General features: G+C 44.7%; 1 protein-coding gene across 1 annotated transcript in view; it reads right to left on the bottom strand.

The window, feature by feature from the left end:
* Nucleotides 1–4,065: 4,065 nt before the first annotated feature.
* The window catches only part of tsen2 (TSEN2 tRNA splicing endonuclease subunit), a 22,239-nt gene continuing 10,738 nt past the window's right edge, over nucleotides 4,066–15,566 (bottom strand). Inside the window, exons 2-9 of the mRNA XM_050037993.1 lie at nucleotides 13,060–13,389; nucleotides 6,016–6,090; nucleotides 5,370–5,420; nucleotides 5,133–5,277; nucleotides 4,923–4,959; nucleotides 4,659–4,770; nucleotides 4,492–4,581; nucleotides 4,066–4,341 (exon numbers count right to left, since the gene is read on the bottom strand). Coding sequence (XP_049893950.1) covers nucleotides 4,282–4,341; nucleotides 4,492–4,581; nucleotides 4,659–4,770; nucleotides 4,923–4,959; nucleotides 5,133–5,277; nucleotides 5,370–5,420; nucleotides 6,016–6,090; nucleotides 13,060–13,389 — 900 coding nt within the window. The 3' untranslated portion in view covers nucleotides 4,066–4,281. The remainder of the gene's footprint in view (nucleotides 4,342–4,491; nucleotides 4,582–4,658; nucleotides 4,771–4,922; nucleotides 4,960–5,132; nucleotides 5,278–5,369; nucleotides 5,421–6,015; nucleotides 6,091–13,059; nucleotides 13,390–15,566) is intronic.

Here is a 15,566-nt window from a genome sequence, read left to right as displayed (position 1 = left end):
GAGATATGCCCATTCAAAGTTTGACATTTCAATTGGTTGCTATAGCGCCCCCCTTTGGCCAATTGATGTAATATTGCTTCATTCACATCCTCCCATGACCCTCTACCACTGTGCCAAATTTCACATGGATTGACCAAGTCAGTGAGGAGAAAAACGTGGGACAGACAGACAGACAGACAGAGTTTTCGTCTTTATATGGTAAGATAACCCTACCTTTATCGGCTGCAGCTGAGATGATGTCTGTTTGAGGTGGTTGCATATATTAACACACGTGCACAGTAGAGACTGACATTTTGGGAGTCCCACGGGAATCACGTGATCACGTGACTCCCATGGGATGGGAATCACTATTCGTCACGTGATTGGGACGGGATGGGAAAAAAAGTCAACGGGAGCGGGCGGGACTGGGAATCATAATAACAATAGTCAAGTTTTTATAAAGTAGTTGAAACTAGCTCCACCTCCAGCAGCTACAACAGTAACATGCTGCTCTGACACTGATGCTTCAGTATTAATAATCAAATGATGTCATATATAATAATATCAGTCAGAGGAACCAAACACTACTTTAACGACATTTTTCTCTCTCAGAACTGGTTCTTATGACGTGTTGTCTGACCACATCAGAAATCAAATGTGTTTGTCATTCTGAACAGCTTCAAGGTGGAGTGAATGTTAAAATAATTAGGCAATAAACATCAAAACACAACATTAGATGTCACATTTGGGTTCATATTCAACTAAGGTAGGCATTGTGTGATCCATGTACTGTATTTTTTTTTTTTTTTTACTGTAACTGACACACAACATGGGAGCGGGATGGGATGGGAGTCATTCTTGTGAGATTGGGACAGGACGGGATTTTTTTTTCTTTTTCATGGGATTGGGACGGGATGGGATTATTTTTGTGGGAGTGGGATGCGACAGGACTGAAAATCCTCTCCCGTGTCACCCTCTAGTGCACAGTGTAACTCCGCTGCTTGGCTACAGTGAGTAGAAAAACGTGGGACAGACACACCCACACACAGACATTATATAGTAGGGCTGTCAACGAATATTCTAAATTCGAATTTAAATTCTAATTTGAAAAAAAAATGGACCTTCGAATGTGAAAATTTATATTCGATTGTGGAGAAAAAAAAACACCACCGCAGCTGTCCTCTTTGTGAGTGGGTGTTGGCCTGGCCTGCACTGAACGCACTGCTTGACATATTCGTTCGCGGCTCGCACAGAAAATAGACCAGACGCCGAAACGATCACTGCAGGGCGCGAGCCGGCCATGGTGTGGATGACACAATCGGTTAACATGGGCACTGAAAGGAAACTGGCTTTACTACTTGGCGCTTCGAGGCTATTCGCAGCGCTTCCGTGGGCGGTGTGGCCCTGGCGTGACAGGTCAGAGAGGGGGGGCGAGCGAGAGGTCCGTGGTCGTTTATAATGTAATGTCATAGATAATTGTTTTATGTGTTTTAATGTGTAGGTATGAAAGTGTTTTCAAAGACTTTTATGTTGAAATAAAAATACCTACAAGTAGTTATGTTTCCTTGTATTAATACATATACAAGTATGTTTCCTTGTATTTGTTTGCCGTCTTGTGGACATAATGCGAAAAAAAAAAAAATTGAATGGTTTGAACCTATGAGTTATTTTTAGAAGATATATTCAAACGTCATTTTTGAGCAATTTTGACAGCCCTATTATATAGTAAGATAAGATCTGAATGTTTCTGTCAGTTTCCTCCTCAGAGTCAACGTCATTGCGGCGTCACATGTATCAGGTGTTTCAACATGTAACAGGACATCACCTGTTACCTTTAGTCCTGTTGGCTTAAGTCCTGTTACCTTTAGTCCTGTTAGCTTAAGTCCTGTTACCTTTAGTCCTGTTACCTTTAGCCCTGTTACCTTTAGTCCTCTTAGCTTAAGTCCTGTTAGCTTTAGCTCTGTTACCTTTAGTCCTGTTCCATTAAGTCATGTTACCTTTAGTCCTGTTAGCTTACGCCCTGTTAGCTTTAGCTCTGTTACCTTAAGTCCTGTTACCTTTAGTCCTGTTAACTTTAGTCCTGTTAGCTTTAGCTCTGTTACCTTAAGTCCTGTTACCTTTAGTCCTGCTACCTTTAGTCCTGTTAGCTTTAGTCCTGTTAGCTTAAGTCATGTTAGCTTTAGTCCTGTTAGCTTACGTCCTGTTAGCTTTAGCTCTGTTACCTTAAGTCCTGTTACCTTTAGTCCTGTTAACTTTAGTCCTGTTAGCTTTAGCTCTGTTACCTTAAGTCCTGTTAGCTTTAGCTCTGTTACCTTAAGTCCTGTTACCTTTAGTCCTGCTACCTTTAGTCCTGTTACCTTTAGTCCTGTTAGCTTAAGTCATGTTAGCTTTAGCTCTGTTACCTTTAGTCCTGTTAACTTTAGTCCTGTTAGCTTTAGCTCTGTTACCTTAAGTCCTGTTACCTTTAGTCCTGCTATCTTTAGTCCTATTAGCTTAGTCCTGCTACCTTTAGTCCTACTACCTTTAGTCCTGTTAGCTTAAGCCCTGTTAGCTTAAGTCCTATTAACTTTAATCCTGTTAGCTTAAGTCCTGTTAGCTTAAGCTCTGATAGCTTTAGCTCTGTTAGCTTTAGTCCTGTTAGCTTAGGTCTTGTTAGCTTTAGCTCTGATAGCATTAGCTCTGTTAGCTTTAGCTCTGTTAGCTTTAGACCTGTTACCTTTAGTCCTGTTAGCTTTAGTCCTGTTAGCTTTAGCTCTGTTACCTTAAGTCCTGTTACATTTAGTCCTACTACCTTTAGTCCTGTTATCTTAAGCCCTGTTAGCTTAAGTCCTATTAACTTTAATCCTGTTAGCTTAAATCCTGTTAGCTTTAGTCCTGTTAGCTTAGGTCTTGTTAGCTTTAGCTCTGATAGCTTTAGCTCTGTTAGCTTAAGCCCTGTTAGCTTAAGCTCTGCTAGCTTTAGCTCTGTTAGCTTAAGCTCTGATAGCTTTAGCTCTGTTAGCTTTAGTCCTGTTAGCTTTGGTCCTGCTACCTTTAGTCCTGTTAGCTTTAGTCCTGTTAGCTTAAGCCCTGTTAGCTTAAGTCCTATTAACTTTAGTCCTGTTAGCTTAAGCCCTATTAGCTTAAGTCCTATTAGCTTTAGTCCTGTTAGCTTGAGTCCTGTTAGCTTAAGTCCTGTTAGCTTCAGCTCTGTTAGCTTAAGTCCTGTTAGCTTTAGTCCTGTTAGCGTAGGCCCTGTTAGCTTAAGCTCTGATAGCTTTAGCTCTGTTAGCTTTAGTCATGTTAGCTTAAGTCCTGTTAGCTTTAGCTTAGACTTGCCACCAGACAATCAGAGATCTCCGCCTTCTGATAGTCTAGGGACACTCCTTTCTAAAGTGTGTTTAACACACCGGAGAAAACGGCCGGCAACAAAGCAACGCCTCTTGCATTTTTGAAAAGGACACGCCCTCCCGGAAATGTGCGCTCCGCCTTTTCTCATCTGCAAGGCAACAAACACACAGAGAGCTTGAAAATGGATGCCGAGAGATTTAACTCTGTTTTATCAAACGTGTGCTCAGTTCACAAGATTGTGGAAATGAAGGACTTACAGCGACTTTGTTTAAAACTTTTAACGCAGTCGGACTATGTTTATGAGCACAAGAGTTCAGTGAGCCACTGAAGGACCGCCCTGCAGATTTACTATTGGTTCTGCAATGTAGGGAGTTTTTTTAAACTCTAAAATTGTATCCGCCCATCTAAACACAAAATCAGGGAGAAAGACATCAGTCTTTAGTTAAGCAAAGCGTCTAAAGACTGACTTATGAGTCTAGCTTTAGCTCTGTTAGCTTTAACTCTGTTAGCTTAAGCTCTGTTAGCTTTAGCTCTGTTAGCTCTAACATGTTAAACTGCTGTGTTTCTGTCCTCTGCCATAAACCATCTGCGGTTCATCATGTTGTCTCAGATGTGTCACAGTGATTGTTGACGTGTGTTTTTATCTTTTAAATTTCACATTTATTTTCTCCCTCCACACACGGAGACATTCCCTCTGTCCACATGTCCACGTTCTTTGTAAACATTCAGATTTAAAGAGTCTTCCATGAAGCCAAATCTTGTTGTCCTGCAGGAAGTCTGTGATGTCACGTTTTGCAGGAAGTGTGTGATGTCATCAGAACTAGTCGTTCATCACTGTCAATGATTCACATTTAAATAAAGGTTGAATGTTTCTGACTCTTCAATTGACAATGGTTGAGTCTCTGTGACATCACTCTGTGATATCACTCTGTGACATCATCAGTTTCCAGTTTCCAGTCTCCTGTCAGCCAATCAGAAGTCTTCCTGCTCAGCTCGCTCTCTGGAGGAAACCCACCTGCTAACGATCACTTCCTGTTGAGAGAAAATCAATGACACCGATCAGCTGATGGATCCCTTCATTGATCACTGATTGATTTTGACTGAAGACTGAAATTTTTCTCTGATACATGATGAAAACATTTCAGAACTGATCAGACTTATTGATTATTATTGATCAGGTACCTGAACCTTCAGCCTGCTCAGACAGACAGGTGAGTCTAGCTCGGCTTCTGATTGGTCGGCTGGATAGATGATGTAACACAACATCAGCTCCTGGAAAAAAAACACAGTGACATCACTCACCTGATTCTAATCTCACCTGATGACATCACACCACCACCACTTGTTACCTTGGAGACGTTGGAGGTGATCCTGCTGAGAGCCGCTAGAGAACGCCACGAAAACGGACGCAACGCAGAGCCTCTGAACGCATCATCAACCCGTTCAACTACCACTGAATAACTACGGGAAGAGAGAAGGGACAGTTTGTAGATGGAGCTGAAGGTCAGAAAACAAACGAGGAAGACTTTTTAACGTGATGAAGACGGCGGCTCAGAGTCCTCACAAGGCCACAGAAACAAAATCACCTGTGTGTGTGTGTGTGAGTGTGTTACCTGGCGTGGTAGAAAGGCGGTCCCTTCCTGTACAACACTGAAAACAAACAGAGGAGTGTAAACCATAGACCAAAGGAGGCTCAAGGGACTGGTCAGGTGGTCTCTGACAGGTGTGTCCTATAGACCATGCCCCCAGGGGAGAAGCCTGAAATGGAACACACCTGTGTGTGTGTGTGTGTGTGTGCGCGCGCGTGTGTGCGTGTGTCTTACTGAAGTCGACGCCATACTTGGCCCCACCCCCTCCTTTTGGGATCCACCCCCTGCTTCGACAGTGCTGATAGGCTGAGAACGAGCTGACAAAGTCGGGCCGCAGGGAACGGAACTTCCTCCACAGCTGGAGGACTGACAGCGGCTCCTGACCAATCACAGGACAAGACATGATGAGGTCATTAAAGGAGGGAATCCAAATGTAGAAGTAGGAAGTCAAAGTGAACGACAGACGGTCACCTGGTGCAGGTAGACAGACAGACAGCCCAAACTGTAGACCAGGAAGAAGGCCTGGAGGGACAGACAGACAGGTACAGGTGATGAAGGCCACACCCCCTACATGTTGTCTTGATACAGGTGATGAAGGCCACGCCCCCTATGCTGTCCAGGTGTCCAGGGACAGCTGATGAAAGCCACGCCCCTTACATGTTGTCCAGGGACAGCTGATGAAAGCCACGCCCCCTACATGTTGTCTTGGTACAGGTGTGATCACCTGTATGTAAAGAGGGACGACACCTCTCCACTTCCTGAAGCCTAAACAGATAAGCCCACTGCCATCCTGCTCTGGTGACATCATCTAGTGCCAGAGTCTGCTGCGTTGAGTCCCCGCCCACACACCCAGACCAATCACGAGCAGCGCCATAACAGCAAGCACACTGATTGGCTCACATAGCTGTCAATGATGACATCACACCTCTTTCTAATCAGAAAAACAGAAACCATGGAGGGGGCGGGGCTTATGACGTGTAAGGGGGCAGAGTTCAGCAGTTTTCCCTTCACGGTGGGGGGAAATCATGGCGCCCATCTTTACATACTCTCTGACTCCGCCTCTATGGCAACAGCAGCAAAGACTCATGGGTAATATGAACATGTGATGGTGTGTTACCTCCTCCAGACTGAGCTGCAGGTACTCTGAGACGGAGACAGGAGACTGCCGCACCTGTCGGACCTCCCCGCACACCTGTACACACACACACACACACACACACACACAAAGTATTTACATTATACAAAACACACTGACCTCTGAAGACATAAGTATTCATGGACACAAGTCCAGAGTCTCGATCGTTCACACACTGAACTCATGATTTTAACAGGATTTGAAATTATACAACCTTTATTTTAGTCAGTGATCAGACAGTGCTGCTACTTTCATGTCGCGTTCAGACTCCATGACAACAGCGTGGTTACAGCCCGACGCAGCGTCGTACGGTGTCGCGTGGATCGTGAATGACGAGTGTCGTATGTGATAATGGGTTGTTTCATCTGGTGCAGTGAGTCCCCTCTGTCCCGTGTGTCCCCTGTGTGTCCCCTTTGTTCCGTGTCCCCTCTGTCCCCTGTATGTCCCCTATGTCCCCTGTATGTCCCCTATGTGTCCCCTCTGTCCCGTGTGTCACATCTGTCCCCTGTGTGTCACATCTGTCCCGTGTGTCCCCTGTTTGTCCCCTCTGTCCCCTGTGTCTCCTGTATGTCCCCTCTGTCCCCTGTATGTCCCCTATGTGTCCCCTCTGTCCCGTGTGTCCCCTGTGTGTCTCCTGTGTGTCTCCTCTGCTCCCTGTGTGTCCCCTGTGTGTCCCCTGTGTGTCTCCTCTGTCCCCTGTGTGTCTCCTCTGTTCCCTGTGTGTCCCCGGTGTGTCTCCTCTGTCCACTGTGTGTCCCCTGTGTGTCTCCTCTGTCCCCTGTGTGTCCCCTGTGTGTCTCCTCTGTCCCCTGTGTGTCCCCTTTGCCCTGTGTGTGTCCCCTCTGTGTCACCTGTGTGTCCACCGTGTGTTCCTTCTGTCAGAGGGACAGACCTTCACTCAGAGGGACAGACCCGCACTCAGAGGGACAGACCCGCACTCAGAGGGACAGACCTTCACTCAGAGGGACAGACCCTCACTCAGAGGGACAGACCTTCACTCAGAGGGACAGACCCTCATTCAGAGGGACAGACCCGCACTCAGAGGGACAGACCTTGACTCAGAGGGACAGACCCTCATTCAGAGGGACAGACCCGCACTCAGAGGGACAGACCTTGACTCAGGAGGGACAGACCCGCACTCAGAGGGACAGACCTTGACTCAGAGGGACAGACCCGCACTCTGAGGGACAGACCTTCATTCAGAGGGACAGACCTTTACTCAGAGGGACAGACCCTCACTCAGAGGGACAGACCTTGACTCAGAGGGACAGACCCTCACTCAGAGGGACAGACCTTGACTCAGAGGGACAGACCCGCACTCAGAGGGACAGACCTTCCATTTCAATTTCACTTTATTTGAAGAGGACCGTGCATATTAATGAACAATCGGTACAGATACCAGTGTTTCCCACAGGATTTTGGGAAACTAGGAAGAAAATTTTGAACATTGTAAATTGAAATGAATTTGTATACAAAATGTACAGAAAGGTAAAATCATCAAGTTTTGAAAAAGTATTGCAATTTAATTTTGTCTTTAATGTTATTATCTTATATATATTATCTTTGTAATATGATTATCTAATCATGATTCATGATCTAATGATTATCTAATGTTATTACTATCCTAAAACATTCTCCAGNATGGAGGGATTCTCTCAGCAGAGGTTATAAGGGGCTTTTAATTTGAAGCAACTTCAGGAAGTGTTGAGTTAGAAATGACGGCGTGATGCATTAACTTTATCAAGGCAACGGGAGCAGATAAAAAGTAAAAATATAAAGAGACAGAGAGATTAATAAATAACGGACTGTCTATAATGTAGTCTGTTTCACATGAAGCTGTTAGCCTCTGCAGCTGTGGTGAGCAAAAGCCACTATTTGTTAATGTTATTACTTTAAGCCATCTAACATAAAGAATCAGACGGCGCTCTGCGGCCTCGTGGAGCAGGTGGTTCAGGATCTTAAATGTTAACGACCCTCTGACAGCGTCGGTCTGCGTCCACAGAGGATCTGAGCTGATCTTAAAGGAGCTCATCTTCAGTTTCTGCAAATGTCTTAAAGAATTTACCATCGTCAGATTCAAACTCACTGAATATGTTCATTTCTGCTGGCTGTCAGATGCTTTAAATAATAATAACAATAATAATAATAATACATTTTATTTGTAAGCACTTTTACAAATGCTCAAAGACACTCTACAGTTTTTTTAAAATCATAAAATAGAGCTAAGTCAGAATGAAAAGCAGCAGTAAAACAGTATAAAACAAACAAACTTATACATTAAAAGCTAATTTAAAAAGGTGAGTTTTGAGCATGGTCTTGAGTGTTGGGAGGTATGTGCAGATACGGATGGGTTTGGGGAGTGAGTTCCAGAGGGAGGGGGCAGCGATGGAGAAGGCCCTGTCCCCCCAGGTTCGGTGCTTGGTCCGTGCAGGTAGTGAGGAAGATTTCCTTCGGATGAGCGTCGGTCGCGGGAGGGGGTGTAGTGGTGGAGTAGGTGTGTGACGTCGGAGGGGGCCTGGTTGTTGAGCGCTTTGTGTGTGAGGAGGAGGATTTTGAACTGTATGCGATGTGTGATGGGGAGCCAGTGTAGGTGATGGGGTCTCAGGAGTGGGTGTGGGTGAGCAGGCACCCTTTATGGAAATCTGACGCATTAATGACTGATGTTAACTTCCTGTGTTTCCCAGTGGACTTTGGTGTGAGCGCTCAGCTGGACCGTACGGTAGGTCGGAGGAACACCTTCATCGGGACGCCATATTGGATGGCTCCAGAGGTCATCGCCTGTGATGAAAACCCAGATGCTACCTACGACTACAGGGTGAGGACCTGGATCTGATACTGTTCATAAGGCACTGTATGAAAAGATAAAATAAAGGTGGAAGTGACAAAAAGGTAAAATAATAAAAATCAGTTCAGGTGGTCAGTTTTAAAGTTTGATGTGGGCGTGTTGTTCACTCTGTGTTCGCTCTGTGTTCGCTCTGTGTTAACTCTGTGTTCGCTCTGTTAACTCTGTGTTCGCTCTGTTAACTCTGTGTTCGCTCTGTGTTAACTCTGTGTTCGCTCTGTGTTCGCTCTGTGTTAACTCTGTCTGTGTTCGCTCTGTGTTCGCTCTGTGTTAACTCTGTGTTCGCTCTGTGTTCGCTCTGTTAACTCTGTGTTCGCTCTGTGTTAACTCTGTGTTAACTCTGTGTTCGCTCTGTGTTAACTCTGTGTTCGCTCTGTGTTAACTCTGTTCGCTCTGTGTTAACTCTGTTCGCTCTGTGTTCGCTCTGTGTTAACTCTGTGTTCGCTCTGTGTTAACTCTGTGTTCGCTCAGTGTTCGCTCTGTGTTCGCTCTGTGTTCGCTCTGTGTTCGCTCTGTGTTAACTCTGTGTTCGCTCAGTGTTCGCTCTGTGTTAACTCTGTGTTCGCTCTGTGTTCGCTCTGTGTTAACTCTGTGTTCGCTCTGTGTTCGCTCTCAGCTACTTTTGTACCACTGATAAGTTTCAAGTCTTGACTGTAGATAATGAAAGGTCAGTGAAACACAGACTGTATAAATGAATGTTCCCTCAGACACATGTTGAGGGTTTCTCTCTGCTGTCACCTCGGTATGATGGAGGTGAAGAGCCTTTGGTTTGTGGTAGACGTATGGCTGCATGCAGACCAGGCTGTGGATCATCCAGACCGACCAGAACTGATAGATTTTATTTGATATATTAAAATACACAAACGTCCACATAGTACTGACACTGATCAGGATATCACAGAACAGTCAGTGATATGTCAGTGTTATTGATATCCCAACATTAAAACATGACTCAGACTGATGTCACTGACCTGATCTTGTGTCCTTCAGAGTGACCTGTGGTCCTGTGGAATCACCGCCATAGAGATGGCTGAAGGAGCTCCTCGTAAGTAAACACTGTTTGTTTGTTTCTGAATGTTTGAAATGTTAAGTCAGTAAATAGTCATTTAAAATGTTTCTGATTAATGTTTGACGCCGTGCAGGAGACAGCCTGAGACATCATGTCTTCAGTTTGTCTGTCTGTCCTCATACTTTACTTTACTTTTACTTTACTTTATTTGTTTATTTGAAGAGGACAGTGCATATCAATGAACAATCGGTACAAATACATGACGTCATGTAAATATGCCGGATTTAGCTAGAAGGTAATTTCCGTCCGTAGTCCTCACATTAAAAGACAGACAGACATACCATAAATAACAATTAAATCAACAACATATAAAGTGCACAACAATATTAGCAGCAGTTATACAGTAGATTCGACAAGGGGCTACAGTAGAGACTGTATGAGAGGGCTGATCAATGAGTCATTCATGGGTGCAGATTTGATGAGTCAATAGCCATCCTTAAAGCTGTTTTTTAAAAGCAGTGAGAGTGGGACTGTCTCTGATTGAGGTTGGGAGACCGTTCCAACCTGCACTGCCCTTTACAGTTAGGGAATTTTGGCCTATAGAGGTTCGTCTGAACTGCACCTCGCAGTCCCCTCTGGATGCAGATCTGGTACTGAGCGTGTTGTCTGTCCGTTTAAAAAAGTCCTCCAGCGGGGGAGGAGCCAGCGTCTGTCCGTTTAAAAAAGTCCTCCAGCGGGGGAGGAGCCAGCCCGTTGAGGGTTTTATAGATGAGGCAGCTGTATTTAAAAGTTTTAAAATCTTCAAAACTCAATAAATTGTACCTCGCAAGAAATGGACAGTGATGTGAGGAATATGTTTTTGTGGCGAATACCTTGATGGCTTTTTGGTAGAGTTGTTCGATAGGTTTCAGTGTGGTGACTCCAGCAAACGACCATATCACAAAACAGTACTCAATATGAGACAGAATCATGCAGTAAAGATCAGATTTAGCAGCATCAGACGAGATGAGGGGCCTGATTTGTTTGAAATTTTGCAGGCTGAATCTCATCATGTTGGCCACTTTTTTGATGTGTTTCTTAAATGTGAGATTCGTGTCTAATGTGATACCAAGGTACTTAATAATAATAATAATAATAATAATAATAATGATGCATTTTATTTGTTAGGGCGCCTTTCAAGCCACTCAAGGTCGCCTTACAGCAAAGATAAAAAAGCATACATCAAACAAGACACACAGCATACAAAACATCATACAAATACATTAAAATAGAGTGGAAGACACTAAGACAGTGTAAGAACATAGTGCATTTGATCAGGTGGAATGGACAAGTCTGAACAGATGTGTTTTGAGTTTGGATTTGAACAGATTGACAGATGTGGTGTTGCGGAGGTCAGGGGGGAGTGAATTCCAGAGCTGTGGAGCAGAGCAGCTGAATGCTCTGCTCCCCATGGTAGCTAGGTGGGCGGGGGGAACAGAGAGGTGGATGGAGGAAGAGGATCTGAGTGTGTGTGCGGGTGTAGCAATGTGGAGGAGGTCAGACAGGTATGGAGGGGCGAGGTTGTGAATGGCCTTGAAGGTGAGCAGTAAAATCTTGTATTGGATACGGTGTGTGATGGGGAGCCAGTGGAGCTGCTGCAGGACGGGTATGATGTGGTGAGTGGATGGGGTCCTTGTGATGATACGAGCTGCTGAATTCTGTACCAGTTGTAGTTTATGGAGAGTTTTTTGTGGAAGACCGAACAGGAGGGAGTTGCAGTAGTCAAGCCAGGAGGTGACGAGACTGTGGACCAGAATAGCAGCTGTGTGAGGTGTGAGAGAGGAGCGGAGGCGGTTGATGTTGCGGAGATGGAGGTAAGCTGACCAGGTTATGTGGTTGATATGAGAAGTGTAGGAAAGTGTGCTGTCGAGGATGACACCCAGACTCTTGACCTGTGGGGAAGGAGAAATGGAAGACTTGTCAATAGATAATGTGAAACTTGGGGATTTGGATAGGGTGGTTTTAGTGCCAATGAGTAGAATTTCTGTTTTGTCGCTGTTTAATTTGAAGAAGTTGGATGAAAACCAGGATTTTATTTCACGGAGGCAGTCAGTGAGGGAGGAAGGTGGGAGGGTGGAGTCGGGTTTGGTGGAAATATTGAGCTGGGTGTCATCTGCGTATGAGCCAAGGGGGAGTAAGTAAATGATGAATAGCAGGGGCCCCAGGAAAGAGCCCTGGGGCACACCTGTGGTGACTGGGAGTGGTTGTGATGTGAATGATTTGAGTTGGATGAACTGAGAGCGGCCGGAGAGGTAGGATTCGAACCAGTTGAGGGGTGTGTGTGATGCCAATAGAGAGGAGTCCGTCCAGGGTGGTGGTGTGTGAGATGGTGTCGAAGGCCGCACTCAGGTCAAGCAGGATGAGGGTGGATAGGAGCCCGGAATCGGCTGCCAGGAGGAGATCGTTGGTGATTTTGAGAAGTGCCGTTTCAGTACTGTGGAGAGGGCGGAAACCGGACTGGAATTGTTCAAAAAGATTATTGCGGGAAAGGTGAGAATGGAGCTGAGAGGCAACAGTTTTGTCAAGTATCTTTGAGAGAAATGGAAGATTGGAGATGGGACGGAGGTTATTGTGGTTATTGGGATCTGCGCCAGGTTTCTTGAGTATTGGGGTGACAGCAGCTGTTTTGAGGGGTGAAGGAACAATTCCAGTGGTGAGGGAAGAATGGATTATGTGCGTGATGAGAGGGGCCAGAGAGGGAACGGTGGCTTTAACAAGAGTAGCTGGAAGGGGATCTAACTGGCAGGTTGATGATTTAGATTTTTTGATCAGACTAGTGGTTTCGAAAACGGAAGGTAGAGCAAATACTGAGAGTGACTGGGAAGGGGACACAGAGGGAAATAAGGAAGATGAATTGTGAGAGGAGCTGGGAGAAAGTTGCTGATGGATGTTATGAATTTTAGCAGTAAAAAAGGATAGAAGGGTATTACAAAAGGCAATAGAGTACATCGGTGGAGGAAGAGAGTCCGGAGGTTGAGTAATGTTGCTGAGGAGTAAAAACAGGGCCCTTGAGTTTGACAGACCTTCAGCAGAGGGACAGACCTTCAGCTGAGCCCCAACAACTAAACACAAGCTTTTACTTTTGTTTGTTTGTTTGTTTGTGTCGGAGCTTCACACCGAAACACTAACGACTCACCTCACTGTCAGAGACCACCAGGACAAAACCAGGACCTGGAACCAAAGGACCAGGATCAGAGCCAGGACCATGACCAGGACCAGGACCAGGACCAGGATCAGAGTCAGAGTCAGGACCAGGATCAGAGTCAGGACCAGGACCAAGATCAGAGTCAGAGTCAGGGCCAGAGTCAGGATCAGTATCAAGGTCCTGGTCTGAGCTGGGATCTGTACTGTGGTCCAGGTTCAGGTCTCGTGGGTTCAACCTGAGAACAGAAACAGGAAGTCTGTGAGCAGCAAAAACTCCGCCCACCTTCACCCATCTTGCTGACGGAGGAGACAGACTGACGGTCTACACCTGAAACAGTTCTGAGACTCTAAGACCTCCATCAGAGGACAGAAAATTAATTTGAGACAGTAAGATGAGCCGAGAACATCAGGGCCCAGTATTTCAAAACTTGTAATCTGGATCAGAATTATCCGGATTATGAAATCCTCCTGTTCTCAGTTAGGGATCAAGGTGATCCTGCTGACTTTATCTGGGTATTTCAAAACACTGGCAGGGTGGATCACTTTGATCCCAATCTGACCGGATGCGGATTTCCAAATCTCACAACTCCGCCCCTGGATCTGAAACATGGCGGACTGCTTCACTAAAGGAGCAGTTGGTAGCACAGCTTTCACATCAAAATGTAGGTTTAGCATACAGAGGCCACCCACCATCTCATGTGAGCCAGCTATTTGAATTGTCACCTACGATCTCTAATTGAGCTGAGGTCATGCTAACGGTAGCTAACGCGGCTCCATTGACTTGCATGTTAAGTAGCTAGCAGGCTAGCGAGGTAGCTGGCTTTGTTGGTGTATTTTGCGGTCTATGGTTTAATTTAAAAGGTATTAATCTGAAGTACGTCATACATGAACTCTTTAAACACCAGCCTGTTCAGAGTTTAACGTTATGTTATTGCCAACACAGTGGACTTTATTTAATATTTTTTTTACATGTGTGCAGAGCAGACTGCTGCAGTATAGGAAAAATACACAGTACTAGTATGAATTATGCGTTTCATTCAGAAGTGTCAGAGGATCGAGTTTGGGTATGCTACAGTAATGATGGTGATGTGCTTTTCTGTACTTAAACAATTTCTGTGACTATTGTGGATTCCGACAGAGAATGGAGACTGGGAGAGAGAAGAGACAAATTGAATTGGCTGACGAGCAGCTCAAGCTGATGCTGCTTCAGCAGAGAGAGACAGAACTGAAGATAAAACTTCTGGAAAAGAGGCTCACCTCAGACCTGTGAGCAGTCTTTAGGCTCTGTGACACTATTTAGATTTACATTTTGTTTCTAATTGCTTTTTTAATACTTTGTTTGAATTGCCATGTGCTTATTATGTTAATCCTGTGTTGTTTCTGTCACTCTCTGTAAAGAAAAGAATGTGCTATACAAATAAATTTGCTTTGCATTTCCTTGCCTTTGTCTGACCACAAACATATGTTGGATGTTTTGGTACAAACAAGTTACAATGTTAGGTGAAACTAGACTTTGAGAAATAGGTCTGTATTTGTTACTCTTATTTACAGCAGTTTCAGGAAGTATGGCCAAACAATGTTTTTCTATGCTTGAAATTACTTACAACTAAAACACTAATTTAGATTAAGTGTAATGAACATCTTGAGTATCAATATCTAGGAGAAGTGGAGCTGAGGCTTTGTCAAATCCACCTCTGATGTGGGATCCAAATAATCCTGAAATTTGGTATCAAATTGATCCAGATCTCTGCCTTAACTTTTGAAATACCCAAATGCAGCCTTTATGTGGATTAAAGGGAGGATTGGATTACCAGATCTGAATTCTGATCCTCAGGATCAGGATCCTCTTGATCTGTATTGAAATACCCAGTTTTCAGATCAGATCAGGATTTAATCCAATCCGGACAGGATAATCCTATCAGATCACTTTGAAATACTGGGCCCGGAACATCAAAGAGTTTATTAAAAATAATTAAGTTTTAATTTCTACATTTCTTTTGTTAAAACAAACATTAAATTTTAAATCGTCATTTTTTTCAGTGGAGTCTGGTGATGGAGGAGACAACGGGTTCATCCCAATATCCCTCCTTGACTCCTCCGTCCTCTGTCCTCGATCACTTGACCCGGGAACTGATCAAGACTCGCCATCTTGTAATATGGAACGTGTCAGTTCGTTAAATGCACTTGGAGGAGTCGAGGAGAGAGGAGGCTTTCAGAGGAGAGGGAAGCGAGGATACACAGTGCAGCCTTCACTGAAGTCTTTCACTGACCGACACACCTCCTGATTGGATATCAGTTATTGATTGGACAGCTGATCGGACTGATCTGATACATCACAACATGACTGTGAGTGAAGAGGCATTAGAGATTAAACTCAGTGTGTCACTGACAAGTTTGATATTTGATTTGTTTTCTGATTCATCGAGTTAAAAATCTGAACAAGAAAAGAACCAAACGACTTTCTGTCAGAGAACCTGTCTGTCTGTCTGTCAGAGAGCC

The sequence above is a fragment of the Epinephelus moara genome, chromosome 24 (assembly GCF_006386435.1).
Source record: "Epinephelus moara isolate mb chromosome 24, YSFRI_EMoa_1.0, whole genome shotgun sequence".
Classification (NCBI taxonomy): Eukaryota; Metazoa; Chordata; class Actinopteri; order Perciformes; family Serranidae; genus Epinephelus; species Epinephelus moara.
The sequence above is the reverse complement of the archived record's forward strand: the minus strand, read 5'-3'. Positions and strand labels throughout refer to the sequence as shown.